Source organism: Hydra viridissima, unplaced genomic scaffold (assembly GCF_058129835.1).
Source record: "Hydra viridissima isolate aposymbiotic clone 2 unplaced genomic scaffold, HvirCarnegie_v1 scaffold_70, whole genome shotgun sequence".
Classification (NCBI taxonomy): domain Eukaryota; kingdom Metazoa; phylum Cnidaria; class Hydrozoa; order Anthoathecata; family Hydridae; genus Hydra; species Hydra viridissima.
In genome coordinates, this window is record NW_028324349.1 from 41,077 (window position 1) to 63,901 (window position 22,825).

The 22,825-nt window shown below is 35.9% G+C and overlaps 2 protein-coding genes across 2 annotated transcripts; both read right to left on the reverse strand.

Moving 5' to 3' along the window:
- Window positions 1-460: 460 nt before the first annotated feature.
- Window positions 461-7,745, reverse strand: LOC149875996 (uncharacterized). Its single transcript, XM_090075910.1, has 5 exons — window positions 7,673-7,745; window positions 1,602-4,421; window positions 1,303-1,368; window positions 987-1,043; window positions 461-828 (listed from the first exon to the last, which is right to left on the reverse strand). Exons 2-5 carry the CDS (start codon window positions 4,390-4,392, stop codon window positions 509-511), a joined length of 3,234 nt encoding a protein of 1,077 aa, XP_089932036.1. The 5' UTR covers window positions 4,393-4,421; window positions 7,673-7,745; the 3' UTR covers window positions 461-508.
- Window positions 7,746-17,987: 10,242 nt separating this feature from the next.
- Window positions 17,988-22,821, reverse strand: LOC149875997 (uncharacterized). Its single transcript, XM_090075911.1, has 4 exons — window positions 19,129-22,821; window positions 18,830-18,895; window positions 18,514-18,570; window positions 17,988-18,355 (listed from the first exon to the last, which is right to left on the reverse strand). The coding sequence occupies exons 1-4, from the start codon at window positions 21,917-21,919 to the stop codon at window positions 18,036-18,038; spliced, it is 3,234 nt and encodes a 1,077-aa protein (XP_089932037.1). The 5' UTR covers window positions 21,920-22,821; the 3' UTR covers window positions 17,988-18,035.
- Window positions 22,822-22,825: the final 4 nt, after the last annotated feature.

Consider the following 22,825-nt stretch of genomic DNA (forward strand, 5'->3'; position numbering starts at 1 on the left):
AATATACTTCTATGTATGTTTACATTGATCTAAACAAAATCCTTTGTGTAAAGATATGAAAAAATAGAGAGTAAGAGTTCATAAAAAAGCCTCGCTATTTTGCTGAAGAAGAAATGGATGTCTAGATCTTTTAAAATAAGGAACTTTTTGATTTCTTTTTCCGAAAAATGGTTGGAGCAGTTTTCCTTTTTTAAATTTCACTTATGCAGTTTAACATCACAGGAAATATTATTTTGCTTTTTAACAAACTCTTAAAAACATCAGAAGTAATTCTAAATGCAACTCTATTAAAAGTTTTCACAGAATAACAAAACGACTTCTTTTTTTTTTTTTTAAAGATAAAAAAAAGTTTGAACTATCTTTAAATAAGAAATGTGAGAACAGTTTAACAGAACTTCTTGTTTATTATGTCTTTAGCGAAACAGATAAAAATATTTGCAAAAGCATAGATAAAACAAACTACACAAAAGGCCCATCTTTATTGCCAAACTGAACAAACTTATCTAAACTACATAAATGGTTTCACGATATTGCCATATTGAACAAACTTTTCTAAACTACCCTCTTTTTGAATTTTTAGCTTCATGTTTTTAATTTTGTCTTTAATATGGCTTTGGTAGGAGTACTTTTGCAAGACATGAATGAGCTTGTCACTGCTATGATTTGCCAAGATGCCAAGGTAATCTTTGTACGAGCAACTTGAGCTTACATCTGTAAACACGTCTTGCAAGATGTATGCCAACACCAAAGCTGCACATCGTGGAAAACTTCTGGTGTTGAACCATTCGTTGTGGCCAGGGCAAGCATTCAGCTCTTCAACTATTTCATCTAAAATTTTACAAACTCAAGTCATAACACAAAGTGATTAAATCAAATATTCATTTGGTTCTGAAGTAAGACAAGATTTATTCTGTTTTTTTATTTATTTTTTTTTTGTTGACCTTATTGTTTGCACTGATAGCAATAACTGGTTTTTGAAAGATTACCTAAATGGCATTGGCTAACTTCTGCTTTGTTTTCCTTTGTTCTTGGCTGAGTTGATCCTGAAATAAAATAAAACCATGTTCATTTTTCTAATTCATAAAAACCATCAACAGTTTCTAAGTGTTAGAGATGATAACAAGCTGTGCATGATTTCTAACGGTGATGTTTCTAACTTCATCATTAGAAATCGGGTAGACACAACTTTCTAAAAGTGCACTTAGCAATGATGGCTAGTTTTTGTTAACAGTTAACCATCTGAAATTGTGCAAGAAGAGGTTTGTGTTTATATATCTTTGTATAAATTAGGTTTTACATTACCGATGAGTTCTTGAGTGAAAGATGGCATTTCCAACTTGATTTTTTTTCTTCTTGGATCTTTTACTTCTAAAACATAATCAGTTTTAGTATCATTCACTTGTATAAACATTTAAGCAATCACAGAATTAGTCCTGCAACAAATACATACACACTTCTGTGTTGTTTTTTTGTTTTGTTTTGTTTTTTTTACAGCTCTAACAATAACAATAGGGCAAGGAGTTGATTTGGGCATTTTCATTTTTTGAAAGCGTGTTGAGATTTGCATAAAAATCAAAAATCAAAAATCAAAAAGAATTTACCTCTGGATGTAGAGGCAAGACTTTGGCTAAATAGGCTACCAACAGATTGAACAGCATAAGGTGAGAGCTGCTTTGCAAGAACAGTACCAGCCTGTTGGACAGGAACAGCTGAAACTGGATCAGATGAAAGAAACAAACTGGGTTTGGCCAATGTTTGCTGAAAAGCAACAAGGCTAGGAGTCAGAGGAACAGAAAAGACCTCTTTTGAAGGACAGAAAGCGACTTGCTGAGAAGGAGAAGCAGAAACAGGTTTGGCAACCACTTGCTCATTAAAGTAAACTGGAGAAAGTTTTGCATGGTGTTCAATAAAATCCGGTTCATCAGGAAATAATGTTAATGCAAGAGGAGAACAAGCTGTGCCAACAGGAACAGCTAGAGTCTGATCTACATCCATACAAACAGCTTGTTCGTTAGGAACTAGTTGTGCAAGAGCAGGGGATAGTTCAAGAACTGGACCAGCGATTGTTTGTTCAGATGGAACAGACGAAACAGGAGTTGAGGTAGGTTCACACAAGAAATCTACGGCATGGTCGTTGCTATCCTCTAAAGGAACATTGTTTTCTACAGCTGGAGAAAACGGAACCACTGTGGTACAGCTGAAAGTAGCAGCACATTCTTCAGAGTCAGAACCGGAGTCTAAATCTTCCTCAAAGATGTCCTCAACCTCATGAAAACCGTACTCCTCTGCATTAGTTTGGAGCCAGTCCATCACATCCTTCTCCTTCTTTGGTGGTCTCTCAGACTTTTCAACAGTCAAAGACTCTATGACTCCGAAGGACTGTCCGATGCCCAGGGCAAAGCGCAACTCCTCTGCAGCGTTCCACTGGGACACATAAAAGCTATCCATTGTGTTCCTGCTGTGCTTCATGTAGAGTGTAGCAAACCGCTCGCGATCTTCTTTGCTGTTGTTGGCAAAGTAAGTGGCTATCGAACCGCGAATGCAAGTGGGAGTAAGACGCTTCATGGGAATGTTTACTTGGCTTTTTCTGAAGCAGGACGTCAGGCAAGAGGAGATAGCAGAGGAACCCATCTGGTAAACAGGCACTCTAGTTGCACCGAGTGTCACACATTCGTCTTTGTTGGGTCTCATCGATGGAAAAAGGGGCCTGTAGCAGTCGCTCAACTCCAAAACAGTCTTGGTGTCTGCAGCCATGTAGTGAGAGTCGTTGACAAGAAGGTCTCTGTATCTCAGCAAATAAATATCGATCAACACTTTCAAGTCGTTCGGCACTAGAATGTTTTTGGCTCCGTACTTGTATGCTGTTTTGTAGCGCTCTTGCACAATGCAATATCCACACTCACTCTTCTCAGCAGCCATGTAGTCTCTAATGTTTAAAAGAGCAATGTTAGATTTTCTTAAACTGTTAATTACAGTGACAGAGAGCAGAAGATGGTTTCGTAGAGACACAGCATTGTCTCTAGTCGGTGTAAGAGACGGCTTTCTAATCGATTCCACTAACTGTCTTACGTATGCAGACTTGCCATATTCGTTCAGCAAACTGACATTGATGATGTTGATGCATTTTTTGCTTTTCACAAGGCTCCTCCTCAAAGAACGAAAGGGCCTCAGCACTTTTTGTAACTCCTCCACCTTGCAGCGCAAACGTCGGATGGCCTCATGAGAAAGTCCGAAATAGACATTCCTGGCTTCACTGAAACGAAACAGGAGACAAAGGTAGACAAGGCGGTTGTACAACGTGTGACAAGACATGGCTTTTGTTTGGTCAAGTTCACTCAGCTTGGAATTGAGCTGAATGTTTTTAAAGTGCATGGAAAAGTATCTATCCTCCAAAACGTTGGAATTGGTGAGAGCGTTCGGGTGCAGCGTCAGCGTGCTGTCACAACATGTCAATATTTCAACAACTGCATTTTTGTAGATCTTTGCTTGTGACAAAGTGTTGTTGTTGGCTACCACAAGCCACTTTTCAAAATCTCTGAAGAGCTCATCTGCTGACTGGTAATAAAAGTGAAAAGCATCTTTGTCCAGCTGAAACAAGAGTCTCTTATCTTCTGTCAAGACGGAGGAGTTGGAAACCAAGTGCTTTAAGGAATTAAAATCAGAGTCTAGGACGGATTCGGTGTTCAGCTCTTTGTTTTCTACAGAGGTGCAGTGGTTTGCAGAAGGAGCCTCGGACGAACCAGCAACTGATGAGGGCAAGCTTAAAAGAGGATCAGAGGAAAGAACCGGAGAAGAAAAAGAGGAGGAAGGCCCAGGAGCAGAGGATGCAGAGCCTGATGCAGACGCTTGTTCAGCTACTGGCTTAATACCAAAGAAGGCAGGTCGAATAAATTGAGGGACATAGAGCTTGTCGTTGTCGTATCGCTTTGCCTCTGCAATCTTTTGTTTGATCGTCTTGGAATCGTAGAAATGAGTCTCTTTCAAGTGTATGTCCAGTCGGTCGTAATACTTCCAACATTGCAAACAGGGGTAAGGTTTTGGACAGCCGGACTTGCGTTCGAGACGAGCATGCTGAAACTTCCTGACCATTGCAGAGTAAAAGATGGAAGCTTCATCCAAAGTCCAAGAATGATCTTTTTTAGTCAAGTGTCTTTTAATGCTTGTGGAGGAATGTTTGCACAAAGGCATCGGACAGCTAACAGCGTACCTCTTCTTGGTACCATAGAAAGGTACAACCCTGTTTACGGAGCCACACGCTGCAACTAATGCGGCCCTGACTTTGTTTTTGAGCTTTAAGTCTCTCTGTTCTTGTGACTGCCTTCTTTTCTTTTTTTTCGCTTTAGAGTTCGGAGAAGGGGCAACAACAGTGTTGTTTTCTTGTGAAGAAGACATGTTCAGGTGTTTGTTTGCAACGGTTTATGCTAAAAAAAAGAAGACAGTTAGTGAGAGTGTTTTTCTTCTGCCTGCATCCTGGAATCCAGGAATGTTTACAACTGCAGGGAAGAGCTGTGTTTTTTCGAATCCTCTGCAAAAGAGAAAAAAGAAAGAAAAGAGAGCAACAAGAAGAAACAAAGTTTCCACTAGCAAATGAAAAAGAATGAGAGCAACTAGCATTACATGCATGGTGGCAGCAGTGATTGCTATTATGAGAAGGAGAATGAGAAAAAAAAAAAAAAAAAAGAAACAAATAAATAAAGAGATGGAGTTTGAGAGGATCTCGCAACCATATGACTCAAAGAAAGAAACTGTGTTGAAAAAAGGCAAGAGAGGGCAAATAGAACTTGCTAACAAGGACAAATGACAGACATAACTACAACAGTAACAACTCTCATTGCAAGCATAATAACAACAGCATCAGCATCACTGACTCAGAGAGTGTTGACATAACAAAAAAGAAAACAAAAGTACAAGCCAAGTGGGGGAACATTAACAAACACTCATTGCAACTATAACAACAACAACAACAACAGCAACAGCATCACTGACTCAGAGGGTATTGATAAAAAAAAACAAGCAAAACAAAAACAAACAAAAAAACAAATAAAAAAACAAAACAAGCAAATTGGGTGAACAGTAACAACTCTCATTGCAAGCATAATAACAACAACAGCATCAGCATCAGCATCACTGACTCAGAGAGTGTTGACAAAATAAAATAGACAATAAGCAAGCAAAGTGGGTGAACAGTAACAACTCTCACTGCAAGCATAATAACAACAACAGCATCAGCATCAGCATCACTGACTCAGAGAGTGTTGATAAAATAAAACAGATTATAAACAAACAAAGTGGGTGAACAGTAACAGCTCTCATTGAAAGCATAATAACAACAACAGCATCACTAACTCAGAGGATATATAAAAAAACAAACAAACAAACAAACAAAACAAAAACAAAAAAAAAACAAGCAAAGTGGCTGAACAGTAACAGCTATCATTGCAAGTAAAATAACAACAACAGCATCAGCAACATCATCACTGACTCAGAGAGTGGTGATAAAATAAAACAGATTAAAAAACAAGCAAAGTGGCTAAACAGTAACAACTATAAATACAAGTAAAATGACAAAAGCAGCAACAGCATCACTAACTCGCAGGGTGTTGATAAAAAAAAAAGCAACAAACAAATAAAGCAAGCAAAGTGGGTGAACATTAACACTCATTGCAACTATAATAACACCAACAGCAACAGCATCAGTGACTCAAAGGGTGTTGATAAACAAAAACAAAGGCACAAACAAAACAAGCAGAGTGGGTGAACATTAACAACACTTATTGCAAGCATAATAACAACAACAGCATCAGCATCACTGACTCAGAGAGTGTTGATAAAATAAAATAGATTATAAACATGCCAAGTTTGTGAACATTAACAAACACTCATTGCAACTATAACAACGACTACAGCAACAGCATCACTTACTCAGAGAGTGTTGAGAAAAAAAACAACAAAAAAAACAAAAACAAAACAAAACAGAAAACAGAAGTACAAGCCAAGGGGGGGAACATTAACAAACACTCATTGCAACTATAACAACAACAACAGCAACAGCATCACTTACTCAGAGGATATTGATAAAAAAAACAAACAAACAAACAAACAAAACAAGCAAAGTGGCTGAACAGTAACAGCTATCATTGCAAGTAAAATAACAACAACAGCATCAGCAACATCATCACTGACTCAGAGAGTGGTGATAAAATAAAACAGATTAAAAAACAAGCAAAGTGGCTGAACAGTAACAACTATAAATACAAGTAAAATGACAAAAGCAGCAACAGCATCACTAACTCGCAGGGTGTTGATAAAAAAAAAAAGCAACAAACAAACAAAGCAAGCAAAGTGGGTGAACATTAACACTCATTGCAACTATAATAACACCAACAGCAACAGCATCAGTGACTCAAAGGGTGTTGATAAACAAAAACAAAAGCACAAACAAAACAAGCAAAGTGGGTGAACATTAGCAACACTTATTGCAAGCACAATAACAACAACAGCATCAGCATCACTGACTCAGAGAGTGTTGATAAAACAAAATAGATTATAAACAAGCCAAGTTGGTGAACATTAACAAACACTCATTGCAACTGTAATAAGAACAACAGCAACAGCATCACTGACACAAAGGGTGTTGATAAACAAAAACAAAAACACAAGCAAAGTGGGTGAACATTAACAACACTCATTGCAACTATAACAACAACAACAGCAACAGCATCACTGGCTCAAAGGGTGTTGATAAAATAAAGAAATAAAAACAAAACAAGCAAAGTGGGTGAACAGTAACAACTCCCATTGCAAGCATAATAACGACAACAGCAACAGCAACACCATCACTGACTCAGAGAGTGTTGATAAAATAAAATAGATTATAAACAAGCCAAGTTGGTGAACATTAACAAACACTCATTGCAACTATAACAACGACTACAGCAACAGCATCACTTACTCAGAGAGTGTTGAGAAAAAAAAAACAAAAACAAAAAAAAAACAAAACAAAACAGAAAACAAAAGTACAAGCCAAGTGGGGGAACATTAACAAACACTCATTGCAACTGTAACAACAACAACAGCAACAGCATCACTTACTCAGAGAGTGTTTATAAATAAAACAAAAAACAAAAACAAGAAACAAAAATACAAGCCAAGTGGGTGATTACTAACAGCGCTAACAGCAGCAACAACAGTGTCTTTAGAAACAACAAACAAGTACAACAGCAACAACTGCTTTTACAGAGTATAACAATAACAACAACATGGCACTAACAACAACAAAAGGGTTGGAATAAAAACCTGTAGGCAAAAGGAGAGCTGCATTCAGACAAGATCGATTACAAAGAGGCTCTTCTTTAGGACAGAGGAGAAACTGCTTTTGAGGGACAGAGGGACTTTTGTTGTTGTGGTTGTTGTTGTTGTTGTGCAGAAACCAACAAACTTTTATTGAACCGAATATAACCGAATATAACCGAAAGTCTTGTTTGCTTCTGTTTTGTGCCATCAAGAAGGGAAAACAAAACATCACAAAACAAACGAAGCAAACGAAACAAACAAACAAACAAACGAACGAAACAAACAAACAAAAAAAAAAAATTAAAAAAATTAACAAACAAACAAACAAACAAACAAGCAAACAAACAAAAACAAATAAGAAAAACAGAAAACGCAGTACCGAAACCTCGCCATTTTTTATCCTTCCTCAAGCTTTCTCTGGGCGCCAAAGACCGAGAAAGTTGAGCAAACGTGACGTTGAGGGGGGGGAGGGGGGTACTTAAGGACAGCAGACCGACCAATGGCACGCTTAGGAGAGACCCACGTGAATGCTACATTTTCTTTCTATGTACGCTGAATCCGCTCAAAGTCTGGAATTTCCAGCATTCACGTGTCATCACTCCAGCCACCAGATTGGCCCACACTTTGCACACTTTCAAGACTAGAAACTCACTTGTGCTCAATTTGAGCAAAAAAAAAAAAAAACTAAGTCTCGCATGGCGACAACTTTTCCAAAAGCAAACAAAGGCAAACGAAGGCAAACGAAGAAAAAACAAAAACAAATAAACAAAAACAAAACCGAATAGGGAGAGAGAGAGTGAGTCGACTCATTTCTTTCGACTGCCTTAAACGAGAAGTCTAAAACGTTTAAAAGTTGAAAACTAAGTTTTTTAAATGAACTGCACCGAAAAAACTTTACGACAGTTTAGCTGGTTAAAAACGCAGAGGAAAATATTTTATAAAATTTAAGCGTTCTAAAGATGTCCATTTTTGTTTTTGTTTTTTTTATTTTGGTTTGTTTCTGGCTTGTTTCTTTCTTTAAATTCTAGCGATCGAGCATATTTGAACGGTTTCATCAACCTGTCGGCGCACGTGCTCGAGAGCTAGAACTTTGATTGCTTTTGTTGTTGAGAATTGAGAATGTCCGAGCAGGTTTTTTTTATCGATTTCATCGCTTGTGGCGAGGCAAAAATCAAAACGCTTTTTGGACGAAAGAAAAGAGATTAAAAGGAAAAAAGAGAAGAAAAAAAAAACAAAAAAATAGGTTATGTGTTATGAACATTTATTTTCTCACGCGATGACGTCTAGTTTTGTTAGAGTAATTAAAATATGGTATCAAGTTTGTAATTTCTATCTTATTTTTAGTTACGGATAATTGCCAATTATGTCACGTTTAGTATACACAACGCTGTTTTCTTAATAGCAATATGATACAAACAAGTTATAAAAAAAAAAGCGTTCGCTCGATCTTCCTTAGTCAGTTGAACAAAAAGAAATTTTCACAACATATGATTGATTTGGTTGTCCTAGCAAGCTGTTTTAGCAAACGACTAGAGGTTGCAACTGTTGTTCATTGAAAACGAAAAATCTAGCGTCAGCAAGAAATTTTTGAATACATAATGTACACAAAAGTGGCACTTACAAATGAAAATGTAAAAAAAAACTGTTTACCTTGATGCCAGACTCGCAGAGATGTTGTCGCTCGTTGCTATCGACTGCGAACAGCTTTGTTGTTTTTCGAAGTGCCTCTTCATTCTACTTATAGCCGAAGTTTTGGCTTCGAAAAAAAATACGAACGTCGTTAAGCTCAACGAGCTGCTTTAATTGTTGTTCGTGCGAAAACGAAATGCTTAAAACGGATAAAAGTGTTGGCGTAATTACACTTTTCGACCGCGATGCAGTTTGTCAACTCTAGCGTACTTTTTTGGCTCGTGGAGCAAAAGCCTCATGATAATAGCAAAGGCTTAAAATGTCTTAACATGTCAGCAAAGGCTTAATATGCTTAATAAACTGTGGTTAAGCTTTTGCGGTGCAGTTCATTTACAACTTAATTTGCAACTTGCTGGCACAAGCAAACGTTTATGACTTCTCGTTTAAGACAGTTGAGCGAAATCAGTCGACTCACTCATTCTCCCTTTTCTGTTTTGTTTTTGTTTTGTTTTTTTGTTTTTGTTTTTGTTTTTGTTTGTTTTTTTTTTTTCTTTGTTTGTCTTTTGTTTAAAATGTAAAAAACTCGAAAGGAAAGTTGTTGCTTTGTTTGCTTATTGAAAGTTTTCGCCAGTTGCAAGACTTAGTTTTGTTTTTGTTTACTTATTAAAATATCGAGGAAAATATTTGAGGACATCGCATTCTAATGGTGCCTTTATAACAACATCTAACGATTTAACGTTTAATGTTGTGCTCAAAAAAAAAATTCCTTTTATATCTCTCAATGGTCTCCAACGATAAAACTGCCGACCAATCGCAACGATTAAACAGCCAACCAATGGCAGCTCAATGGTCTCCAAACAAGAGACTGCCGACCAATGGCAGCTCAGTGGTTTGAGAAGTGAGATCATTCGATTTCCTTTTATTATCTCCAGTTTGAACTAGTGCTTGGCTTGTGGTGCAGAAACTAAAACTTCCCGTTTTTGTATTTTGTTTTGAATTTCTTTGCTTTGAGCTTTTTAATCGATCGATAGCTTTAGGAGAAAAGAAGAAACCCCTCTGACGAAGTCTTGGCTTTTTTAAAAACGCTCAAATTTTGGCAAACAAATCTCATACGAAACGCTACTTTGATGTCAAGCTTTCGTTACTCCCTACTCCCTTCTAGCGGAGGGCGGCAAAAAGGTGTTGCATCCTAGAGCTAAAAGTGAGGAGGGAAGCAAGTTTTTTTTTCGTTTTGTTTGCTTTTTTATGTTTTTTGTTTTTTTGAGGGGGGAGAGTTAGAGGGTAAGGGGGTTAGGATTAGAGGGGGTTGGGGTTACGGTTTGGAAACCTGGGGACGAGGATATCAAGCAGGAGTTTAGTGTTAAGGTTAAAGGGCCCACGAGGGGCGTCCTTCAATTGTAAAATGCCTTTAGACGCACGTGTCTAGTCGTCTCGTTGCATCGACCTAGAGGAGTTTTCTGATAGATCTTGCGCTTTGGGCTCAGTTAATCGGTCTGTATCCATTGTAAACACGGTGTCTGCCGTTAGAAAATCGTTAACCAGGCGTTTGTGAGCTTTAACAACCATCCCTTTGAGTTTAAAACGAACGTTTCTTCAAAAGCCACTCGAGATGGAGGTACTCACGGAGGTTTGTTACGGTAACAACCCTGTGGTTTGCCATCTTCTTTCTTTCCGCAGCGTCGCAAACGCATCGGCCGGTCTCTTAGGTGACGAAAAAACGTCTGATCTCTCGACTGGAATGCTTAACGTACTAAGATTAGTAGAGTTAGTACTAAGAGTTGCATCTGGCCGCCGTAATTTTCTTCGATGATGTCTTGAAAATTTCGTGACGTCGTTTTCAAACCTCTAGGGTCGATTTTAACCTTCGACCTTAAAGTCGATTTTAGCCTTCGGTGTGGCTCTGTACAACTTTTGCGGTGAAAAAGCTTGCGCGGAGTCTACAGTTGTATTTAGCCGACAGACGCTGGCAACGCAGAAACAGAATGACTCTTGGGCGGCGCAAACCGAGCGTTCAGCAAATTTCTAGCATTTTACGTCAAAGCGGACAATCTGCACGACAAATAAAGCTAACTTTCTCGTTGCAACAGTTAGTCACTGGATCGTTGGACGAGTGTGTACAGCTGTTTTGCGTCGAAAGCCGACCGGTGGTCGGATGCGACTCTTCTTTTCATTCGAAAATCAGAACCTGGCCATCAGTCGTGTATCACCATCGAATGCTTAATGTAGTGATTTCTCGAAACGACAAAAGCTTGTAAAACAAACAGCTTCGCTGTACTGTTGCCTAATATGTTAACGGATGGCCAGGAACAACCTTGGTCTGTAATGAATGAGTTCGTTTTTCCATTCGAGGCACTAATTACTGCAGTTTTAAAAGTCACCTAAAGTATAAGCTCATCTCTCCATTCAAGAAAAACAAGCATCAGAGTTTCGGAAAGTTTGCATGCACGACACCACCATCGATGATACTTAAACAAACAGAAAATGAATTGCAAAACAGAACCACTGAATTGCAAAACATAACAACGGACAGCTTGTAAAATGCATGGTGATGAGCTTCTTCAATCCAATCAAGGAACCAAGCATCACAGTTTCGGCAATGGTGCATGTGCAAATCAGCAAACTGTGATACTTAATCAAACAACTTCACTGTTTTGCTTAGTTTAAGAACGGATGGCTAAGAACAACCTCGTTAGTGAGTATGAAGTCATCTCTTCATTCCAGGAATTAATAATAATCAGAGTTTTAGAAGTCTCTTACGTGCGATACTACTATCAACGGTACTTAATCAAACAGCCTCTCAGAATGGCCTAGTTTGAGAACGGAAGGCTAGGAACAACCTTAGTAGTGAGTCATCAGTTCAACTTTTCATTCAAGGAATTAAGCATCTAAAATCTGAAAAATAAAAAGAAGAGCTCTTTGTTAGAAGTTCTTATTTTTATTTTTCCTCAACTTCTATTTCTTTTCTTTTTTTACTTTTTTTTTTTTAATGATAGTTTTTCTTTTTTTTTATCTATTTTGTTCGTTTAAATTAATACAACAGGCGTTTTAGGTCGTTTCTGTAACATTATTTAACACTTTAAATTGTAATAAATATTTGAACAGAAGAAAATCCCTTTCGTAACGTTAAAATGTCATAAGAACATTTCATCTTTACCAAATACGCTTGTAAAAATAGTTTCACTTTTAAAGTTTGTTGTATATGTCTTTTAATTTAGTGAATCGCAATTTGGATTTTCTTAGGCGCACATCTACTTTAGTTGCTTTTTCTTAAAGAAAGGTCACCAGAGTTTTCTTACACAGCCCCTGCAGCATAATCTTTAACAAAATACTCTTTTGAAAAGTTTTACATTGAAATAAACAAAAGCCATTTGCGTAAGTAGAGATAACTTAGAGAATAAAAAGTGCATAAACGCCTCGCTACTTTGATGAAGAAGAAACGGATGACTAAATGCAACTTTTTAATTTCGTGTGCTATCTCTTTCGATTAAGGTACTTTTTGAATATTTTTTCAAAGAAATGTTAGCGTAGTTTTCCTTTTTTAAATTTAAATCATGTTTAAAGGTAGTTTTTGAATGTTTTTTCAAAGAAATGTTAGCGTAGTTTTCATCTATTAAATTTAAATCATGTTTAAAGGTAGTTTTTGAATGTTTTTTCAAAGAAATGTTAGCGTAGTTTTCATCTATTAAATCTAAATCATGTTTAAAGGTAGTTTTCGAATATTTTTTCAAAGAATTGTTAGCGTAGTTTTCCTCTTTTAGATCTAGCTTATGTTTAAGGTAGTTTTTGAGTATTTTTTCAAAGAAAAGTTAGCGTAGTTTTCCTCTTTTAGATCTAGCTTATGTTTAAGGTAGTTTTTGAGTATTTTTTCAAAGAAAAGTTAGCGTAGTTTTCCTCTTTTAGATCTAGCTTATGTTTAAGGTAGTTTTTAAATATTTTTTTAAAGAAAAGTTAGCATAGTTTTCCTCTTTTGGATATAGCTTATGTTTAAGGTAGTTTTTAAATATTTTTTTTAAAGAAAAGTTAGCGTAGTTTTCCTCCTTTAGATCTAGCTTATAATTCAGGTAGTTTTTGAATATTTTTTCAAATAAAAATTAGCAAAGTATAGTTTATTTAGCATGACATCACAAAATACTAAACTCAAAAAGGCAAGATAAAGTATAAGATAAACGTAAAATAAGATATAGATGAAACAAATGTTAGGCTGCATAAAATCAAAAACTGCATTGCCTATCATAAACACAAATGTCTAGTGAGAGCTTTTAAAGGTCGTTCTTTTCGTCTTTTAATTTGGTGAATCGCGATTTGAATTTTCTAAGGCGCACATGTCTTTCAGTTGCTTTTTTCTTAAGGAAAGGTCGCCAGAGTTTTTTTACGCAGCTCCTGCAGCATAATCTTTAACAAAATACTCTTTTGTATATCATTACATAGAAATAAACAAAAACCATATGCGTAAACAGAGATAAATTAGAACGCAAAAGTGCATAAAAAGCCTCGCTACTTTGCTATAGAAGAAGTGGATGACTAGATACAACTTTGTAAATTCGTGCACTACCTCAATGGATTAAGGTATTTTTCGAAAGTTTTTTAAAAGCATAAATAGCGTAGTCTTCCTCTTTTAAATCTAGCTTATGTCTAAGGCAGTTTTTGAATAGATTTTCAAAGAAAGGTTAGCGTACTTTTCCACTTTTAAGTTTAGCTTATGTAGCTTGACAAAACAACACACAAAAAGACAAGATAAAGTATCAGATAAACGTAAAATAAAATATAAATGAAACTAAAGTTAGGCTGCATAAAAAACAAACAACTTAATAATCTACTAGACATGTTTAAGTTGAATTAAGTAAAGTCCTTTGCGCAAATTTGGGTAAATAAGAGAGTAAAAATCCATAAAAAGAAGAAGTGGATGAGTAGATACAATTTTTTAAATTTGTGTGCTATCTCTATTGAATAAGGTAGTTTTCGAGAGTTTTTTCAAAGCAAAATTAGCGTAGTGTTCCTCTTTTAAATCTAGATTATCTCAAAAATAGATTTCGAATAGTTTTTCAAAGAAAGGTTAGCGCAGCTTTCCTCTTTTAACATTAGCTTATGTAGCTTGACATCACAGAACACAAAAAGATAAAATAAAATATAAGACAAACGTAAAATGAAAAATAGATGTAGCTAAAGTTAGGCAGCATAAAAAACCAACAACATAATAATCTACTAGGCATGTTTAAATTGAATTAAATAAAATCCTTTGCGCAAAAATAGGTATGTTAGAGAGTAAAAGCGCATAGAAAGCCTCGCTACTTTGCTGTGAAAGAAGTGGATGACTAGATACAACTTTTTAAAATCCTGTGCTATCTCTATCGATTAAGGTAGTTTTCGAAAGATTTTTCAAAGCAAAAATAGCGTAGTCTTTCTCTTTTAAATCTAGATTATGTCTAAGGTAGTTTTTGAACAGCTTTTCAAAGAAAGGTTAGCGTAGCTTTCCTCTTTTAAGTTTAGCTTATGTAGCTTGACATCACAAAACACAAAATTCAAAAAGACAAAATAAAATATAAGATAAACGTAAAATAAAATATAGATGAAGCTAAAGTTAGACTGCATAAAAAAACAACAACGTAATAACCTACTAGAATCTAATAAAACCCTATGCACAAATGTAGGTATGTTAGAGAGTAAAAGTGCATAAAAAGCCTCGCTACTTTGTTTAAGGTAGTTTTTGAATAGTTTTTCAAAGAAAGCTTAGCGTAGTTTTCCTCTTTAAAGTTTGGCTTATGTAGCTTGACATCACAAAACACAAAACACTAAAAGGAAAGGTAATATAAAAGTTAATCGTAAAATAAAATGTAGGTGAAATAAATGTTAGGCTGCATAAAAGAAAAAAAAAATCGTAACATAATAATCTTCTATATATGTTTGGATTGAATTAAATGAATTCCTTTGCGTAAATATAAGCAAACTAGTGAGAAAAAGTGCATAAAGAGCCTCGCTACTTTGCTGCAGAAGTAGTGGATGACTATATGCAATTTTTTAAAATCGTGTGCTATCTCTATCGATTAAGGTAGTTTTCGAAAGTTTTTTCAAAGTAAAAATAGTGTAGTTTTCCTCTTTTAAATCTAGCTTTTGTCTAGGGTAGTTTATGAATAGATTTTCAAAGAAAGGTTAGCGTAGCATTCCACTTTTAAGTTTAGCTTAAGTTGCTTGGCATCACAAAACTCAAAACTCAAAAAGAAAAGATAAAATATATGATAAACCTAAAACATAATATAGATGAAACTAAAGTTAGGCTGCATAAAAAACCAACAACATAATAATCTACTAGGCATGTTTAAATTGAATTAAATAAAATCCTTTGCGCAAATGTAGGTATGTTAGAGAGTAAAAGTGCATGAAAAGCCTCGCTACTTTGTTAAAGGTAGTTTTTGAATAGTTTTTCAAAGCAAGTTTAGCGTAGTTTTCCTCTTTTATGTTTAGACTATGTAGCTTGACATCACAGAACACAAAGCTCAAAAAGGCAAGATAAAATATAAGTTAATCGTAAAATATAGATGTAACAAAGTTTAGACTGCATAAAAAACCAACAACATAATAATCTACTAGGCATGTTTAAGTTGAATTAAATAATGTCCTTTGCGCAAATATAGGAAAGTTAGAGTAAAAATCCATAAAAAGCCTCGATACTTTGCTGAAGAAGAAGATGACTATATGCAACTTTTTAAAATTGTGAGCTATCTATATCGATTTAGGTCCTTTTTGAGTACTTTTTCAAAGAAAAGTTAGCGCAGTTTTCCCCTTTTAAGATTAGATTATGAAGCTTGACATAACAAAACACAAAACTAACAAAGGCAAGATAAAATATAAGGTAAACGCAATATAATGTATAGATGAAACTAAAGTTAGGCTGCATAAAACAAACGGGTAACAATACTCTTCTATGTATGTTTACATTGAGTTAAATAAAATCCTTTGCGCAAATATAGGTATGTTAGAGAATAAAAGTGCATAAAAAGCCTCAGTACTTTGCTGTAGAAGAAGTGGATGAGTAGATACAATTTTTTAAATTTGTGTGCTATCTCTATCGAATAAGTTAGTTTTCGAGAGTTTTTTCAAAGCAAAATTAGCGTAGTGTTCCTCTTTTAAATCTAGATTATCTCAAAAATAGATTTCGAATAGTTTTTCAAAGAAAGGTTAGCGCAGCTTTCCTCTTTTAACATTAGCTTATGTAGCTTGACATCACAGAACACAAAAAGATAAAATAAAATATAAGACAAACGTAAAATGAAAAATAGATGTAGCTAAAGTTAGGCTGCATAAAAAACCAACAACATAATAATCTACTAGGCATGTTTAAATTGAATTAAATAAAATCCTTTGCGCAAAAATAGGTATGTTAGAGAGTAAAAGCGCATAAAAAGCCTCGCTACTTTGTTAAAGGTAGTTTTTGAATAGTTTTTCAAAGACAGGTTAGCGTAAATTTCCTCTTTAAAGTTTAGCTTATGTAGCTTGACATCACAAAATATAAAACTCAAAAAGACAAGATAAAATATAAGATAAACGCAAAATAAAATATAGATGAAACTAAAGTTAGGCTGCATACAAAACCAACAACATAATATTCTACTAGTTATGTTTAAATTGAATTAAATAAAATCCTTTACGCAAATATAGGTAAGTTAGAGAGTAAAAGTGCATAAAAAGCTTTACTTTGCTGAAGAAGAAGATGAATAGATGCAACTTTTTAAATTCGTGAGCTATCTCTATCGGTGTAAGGTAGTTTTTGAACAATTTTTCAAAGAAAAGTTAGCCTAGTTTTCTTCTTTTAAGTTTAAATTATGTAGCTTGACATCACAAAATACAAAACTCAAAAAGACAAGATAAAATATAAGATAAACGCAAAATAAAATATAGATGAAACTAAAGTTAGGCTGCATACAAAACCAACAACATAATATTCTACTAGAAAAGTTAGCCTAGTTTCCTTCTTTTAAGTTTAGATTATGTAGCTTGACATCACAAAACACAAAAAGGCAAGATAAAATACAAGGTAAACGTAAAATAAAATAGAAGTCAAACAAAAGTTAGGTTGCATAAATACAAAAACTGCATTGCCAAAAATAGAATTTGTTGTCTAGAAAGACCTTTTAAACTTTGTTTCTTTCGTTTTTTGACTTAGTGAATCGCGATCTGGTTTTTCTTAGGCGCGCTTGTTTCTTAGTTGTTTTTTTTGTAAAGAAACTTTATTCAGACGTTTTTTTTTACGCAACTCCTTTAACATTATTTTTAACAAAGTATTCTTTTATACGTGTTTACATTGAAATAAAACCCTTTGCGTAAATAGAGATAAATTAGAGAGCAAAAGTACATAAAAAGCCTCGCTACTTTGCAGAAGAAGAATTGGATGGCAAGATTCGTGTGCTTTCTCTTTCGTTTAAGGTACTTCTTGAATATTTTTTCAAAGAAAAGTTAGCGTAGTTTTCCCCTTTTAAGTTTAGCTTACGCAGCTTGACATCACAAAACGCAAAAACCAATAAGGCATGATAAAATACAAGATAAACGTAAAATAAAATAGAAGTGAAACAAAAGTTAGACTGCATAAAAACAAAAAAAAAAAAAAAAACATAATATACTTCTATGTATGTTTACATTGATCTAAACAAAATCCTTTGTGTAAAGATATGAAAAAATAGAGAGTAAGAGTTCATAAAAAAGCCTCGCTATTTTGCTGAAGAAGAAATGGATGTCTAGATCTTTTAAAATAAGGAACTTTTTGATTTCTTTTTCCGAAAAATGGTTGGAGCAGTTTTCCTTTTTTAAATTTCACTTATGCAGTTTAACATCACAGGAAATATTATTTTGCTTTTTAACAAACTCTTAAAAACATCAGAAGTAATTCTAAATGCAACTCTATTAAAAGTTTTCACAGAATAACAAAACGACTTCTTTTTTTTTTTTTTAAAGATAAAAAAAAGTTTGAACTATCTTTAAATAAGAAATGTGAGAACAGTTTAACAGAACTTCTTGTTTATTATGTCTTTAGCGAAACAGATAAAAATATTTGCAAAAGCATAGATAAAACAAACTACACAAAAGGCCCATCTTTATTGCCAAACTGAACAAACTTATCTAAACTACATAAATGGTTTCACGATATTGCCATATTGAACAAACTTTTCTAAACTACCCTCTTTTTGAATTTTTAGCTTCATGTTTTTAATTTTGTCTTTAATATGGCTTTGGTAGGAGTACTTTTGCAAGACATGAATGAGCTTGTCACTGCTATGATTTGCCAAGATGCCAAGGTAATCTTTGTACGAGCAACTTGAGCTTACATCTGTAAACACGTCTTGCAAGATGTATGCCAACACCAAAGCTGCACATCGTGGAAAACTTCTGGTGTTGAACCATTCGTTGTGGCCAGGGCAAGCATTCAGCTCTTCAACTATTTCATCTAAAATTTTACAAACTCAAGTCATAACACAAAGTGATTAAATCAAATATTCATTTGGTTCTGAAGTAAGACAAGATTTATTCTGTTTTTTTATTTATTTTTTTTTTGTTGACCTTATTGTTTGCACTGATAGCAATAACTGGTTTTTGAAAGATTACCTAAATGGCATTGGCTAACTTCTGCTTTGTTTTCCTTTGTTCTTGGCTGAGTTGATCCTGAAATAAAATAAAACCATGTTCATTTTTCTAATTCATAAAAACCATCAACAGTTTCTAAGTGTTAGAGATGATAACAAGCTGTGCATGATTTCTAACGGTGATGTTTCTAACTTCATCATTAGAAATCGGGTAGACACAACTTTCTAAAAGTGCACTTAGCAATGATGGCTAGTTTTTGTTAACAGTTAACCATCTGAAATTGTGCAAGAAGAGGTTTGTGTTTATATATCTTTGTATAAATTAGGTTTTACATTACCGATGAGTTCTTGAGTGAAAGATGGCATTTCCAACTTGATTTTTTTTCTTCTTGGATCTTTTACTTCTAAAACATAATCAGTTTTAGTATCATTCACTTGTATAAACATTTAAGCAATCACAGAATTAGTCCTGCAACAAATACATACACACTTCTGTGTTGTTTTTTTGTTTTGTTTTGTTTTTTTTACAGCTCTAACAATAACAATAGGGCAAGGAGTTGATTTGGGCATTTTCATTTTTTGAAAGCGTGTTGAGATTTGCATAAAAATCAAAAATCAAAAATCAAAAAGAATTTACCTCTGGATGTAGAGGCAAGACTTTGGCTAAATAGGCTACCAACAGATTGAACAGCATAAGGTGAGAGCTGCTTTGCAAGAACAGTACCAGCCTGTTGGACAGGAACAGCTGAAACTGGATCAGATGAAAGAAACAAACTGGGTTTGGCCAATGTTTGCTGAAAAGCAACAAGGCTAGGAGTCAGAGGAACAGAAAAGACCTCTTTTGAAGGACAGAAAGCGACTTGCTGAGAAGGAGAAGCAGAAACAGGTTTGGCAACCACTTGCTCATTAAAGTAAACTGGAGAAAGTTTTGCATGGTGTTCAATAAAATCCGGTTCATCAGGAAATAATGTTAATGCAAGAGGAGAACAAGCTGTGCCAACAGGAACAGCTAGAGTCTGATCTACATCCATACAAACAGCTTGTTCGTTAGGAACTAGTTGTGCAAGAGCAGGGGATAGTTCAAGAACTGGACCAGCGATTGTTTGTTCAGATGGAACAGACGAAACAGGAGTTGAGGTAGGTTCACACAAGAAATCTACGGCATGGTCGTTGCTATCCTCTAAAGGAACATTGTTTTCTACAGCTGGAGAAAACGGAACCACTGTGGTACAGCTGAAAGTAGCAGCACATTCTTCAGAGTCAGAACCGGAGTCTAAATCTTCCTCAAAGATGTCCTCAACCTCATGAAAACCGTACTCCTCTGCATTAGTTTGGAGCCAGTCCATCACATCCTTCTCCTTCTTTGGTGGTCTCTCAGACTTTTCAACAGTCAAAGACTCTATGACTCCGAAGGACTGTCCGATGCCCAGGGCAAAGCGCAACTCCTCTGCAGCGTTCCACTGGGACACATAAAAGCTATCCATTGTGTTCCTGCTGTGCTTCATGTAGAGTGTAGCAAACCGCTCGCGATCTTCTTTGCTGTTGTTGGCAAAGTAAGTGGCTATCGAACCGCGAATGCAAGTGGGAGTAAGACGCTTCATGGGAATGTTTACTTGGCTTTTTCTGAAGCAGGACGTCAGGCAAGAGGAGATAGCAGAGGAACCCATCTGGTAAACAGGCACTCTAGTTGCACCGAGTGTCACACATTCGTCTTTGTTGGGTCTCATCGATGGAAAAAGGGGCCTGTAGCAGTCGCTCAACTCCAAAACAGTCTTGGTGTCTGCAGCCATGTAGTGAGAGTCGTTGACAAGAAGGTCTCTGTATCTCAGCAAATAAATATCGATCAACACTTTCAAGTCGTTCGGCACTAGAATGTTTTTGGCTCCGTACTTGTATGCTGTTTTGTAGCGCTCTTGCACAATGCAATATCCACACTCACTCTTCTCAGCAGCCATGTAGTCTCTAATGTTTAAAAGAGCAATGTTAGATTTTCTTAAACTGTTAATTACAGTGACAGAGAGCAGAAGATGGTTTCGTAGAGACACAGCATTGTCTCTAGTCGGTGTAAGAGACGGCTTTCTAATCGATTCCACTAACTGTCTTACGTATGCAGACTTGCCATATTCGTTCAGCAAACTGACATTGATGATGTTGATGCATTTTTTGCTTTTCACAAGGCTCCTCCTCAAAGAACGAAAGGGCCTCAGCACTTTTTGTAACTCCTCCACCTTGCAGCGCAAACGTCGGATGGCCTCATGAGAAAGTCCGAAATAGACATTCCTGGCTTCACTGAAACGAAACAGGAGACAAAGGTAGACAAGGCGGTTGTACAACGTGTGACAAGACATGGCTTTTGTTTGGTCAAGTTCACTCAGCTTGGAATTGAGCTGAATGTTTTTAAAGTGCATGGAAAAGTATCTATCCTCCAAAACGTTGGAATTGGTGAGAGCGTTCGGGTGCAGCGTCAGCGTGCTGTCACAACATGTCAATATTTCAACAACTGCATTTTTGTAGATCTTTGCTTGTGACAAAGTGTTGTTGTTGGCTACCACAAGCCACTTTTCAAAATCTCTGAAGAGCTCATCTGCTGACTGGTAATAAAAGTGAAAAGCATCTTTGTCCAGCTGAAACAAGAGTCTCTTATCTTCTGTCAAGACGGAGGAGTTGGAAACCAAGTGCTTTAAGGAATTAAAATCAGAGTCTAGGACGGATTCGGTGTTCAGCTCTTTGTTTTCTACAGAGGTGCAGTGGTTTGCAGAAGGAGCCTCGGACGAACCAGCAACTGATGAGGGCAAGCTTAAAAGAGGATCAGAGGAAAGAACCGGAGAAGAAAAAGAGGAGGAAGGCCCAGGAGCAGAGGATGCAGAGCCTGATGCAGACGCTTGTTCAGCTACTGGCTTAATACCAAAGAAGGCAGGTCGAATAAATTGAGGGACATAGAGCTTGTCGTTGTCGTATCGCTTTGCCTCTGCAATCTTTTGTTTGATCGTCTTGGAATCGTAGAAATGAGTCTCTTTCAAGTGTATGTCCAGTCGGTCGTAATACTTCCAACATTGCAAACAGGGGTAAGGTTTTGGACAGCCGGACTTGCGTTCGAGACGAGCATGCTGAAACTTCCTGACCATTGCAGAGTAAAAGATGGAAGCTTCATCCAAAGTCCAAGAATGATCTTTTTTAGTCAAGTGTCTTTTAATGCTTGTGGAGGAATGTTTGCACAAAGGCATCGGACAGCTAACAGCGTACCTCTTCTTGGTACCATAGAAAGGTACAACCCTGTTTACGGAGCCACACGCTGCAACTAATGCGGCCCTGACTTTGTTTTTGAGCTTTAAGTCTCTCTGTTCTTGTGACTGCCTTCTTTTCTTTTTTTTCGCTTTAGAGTTCGGAGAAGGGGCAACAACAGTGTTGTTTTCTTGTGAAGAAGACATGTTCAGGTGTTTGTTTGCAACGGTTTATGCTAAAAAAAAGAAGACAGTTAGTGAGAGTGTTTTTCTTCTGCCTGCATCCTGGAATCCTGGAATGTTTACAACTGCAGGGAAGAGCTGTGTTTTTTCGAATCCTCTGCAAAAGAGAAAAAAGAAAGAAAAGAGAGCAACAAGAAGAAACAAAGTTTCCACTAGCAAATGAAAAAGAATGAGAGCAACTAGCATTACATGCATGGTGGCAGCAGTGATTGCTATTATGAGAAGGAGAATGAGAAAAAAAAAAAAAAAAAGAAACAAATAAATAAAGAGATGGAGTTTGAGAGGATCTCGCAACCATATGACTCAAAGAAAGAAACTGTGTTGAAAAAAGGCAAGAGAGGGCAAATAGAACTTGCTAACAAGGACAAATGACAGACATAACTACAACAGTAACAACTCTCATTGCAAGCATAATAACAACAGCATCAGCATCACTGACTCAGAGAGTGTTGACATAACAAAAAAGAAAACAAAAGTACAAGCCAAGTGGGGGAACATTAACAAACACTCATTGCAACTATAACAACAACAACAACAACAGCAACAGCATCACTGACTCAGAGGGTATTGATAAAAAAAAACAAGCAAAACAAAAACAAACAAAAAAACAAATAAAAAAACAAAACAAGCAAATTGGGTGAACAGTAACAACTCTCATTGCAAGCATAATAACAACAACAGCATCAGCATCAGCATCACTGACTCAGAGAGTGTTGACAAAATAAAATAGACAATAAGCAAGCAAAGTGGGTGAACAGTAACAACTCTCACTGCAAGCATAATAACAACAACAGCATCAGCATCAGCATCACTGACTCAGAGAGTGTTGATAAAATAAAACAGATTATAAACAAACAAAGTGGGTGAACA

What these genes read in the sequence shown, in the direction of transcription:
- LOC149875996 (XM_090075910.1), bottom strand. Translation starts at nt 4,392, where the DNA reads ATGTCTTCTTCACAAGAAAACAACACTGTTGTTGCCCCTTCTCCGAAC. An exon ending in TCTTGCCTCTACATCCAGAG is followed by an intron (nt 1,369 to 1,601) that starts GTAAATTCTTTT and finishes ATTATGTTTTAG; the next exon opens with AAGTAAAAGATCCAAGAAGA. An exon ending in TTTCACTCAAGAACTCATCG is followed by an intron (nt 1,044 to 1,302) that starts GTAATGTAAAAC and finishes ATTTTATTTCAG; the next exon opens with GATCAACTCAGCCAAGAACA.
- LOC149875997 (XM_090075911.1), bottom strand. Translation starts at nt 21,919, where the DNA reads ATGTCTTCTTCACAAGAAAACAACACTGTTGTTGCCCCTTCTCCGAAC. An exon ending in TCTTGCCTCTACATCCAGAG is followed by an intron (nt 18,896 to 19,128) that starts GTAAATTCTTTT and finishes ATTATGTTTTAG; the next exon opens with AAGTAAAAGATCCAAGAAGA. An exon ending in AGTTAGCCAATGCCATTTAG is followed by an intron (nt 18,356 to 18,513) that starts GTAATCTTTCAA and finishes GTAAAATTTTAG; the next exon opens with ATGAAATAGTTGAAGAGCTG.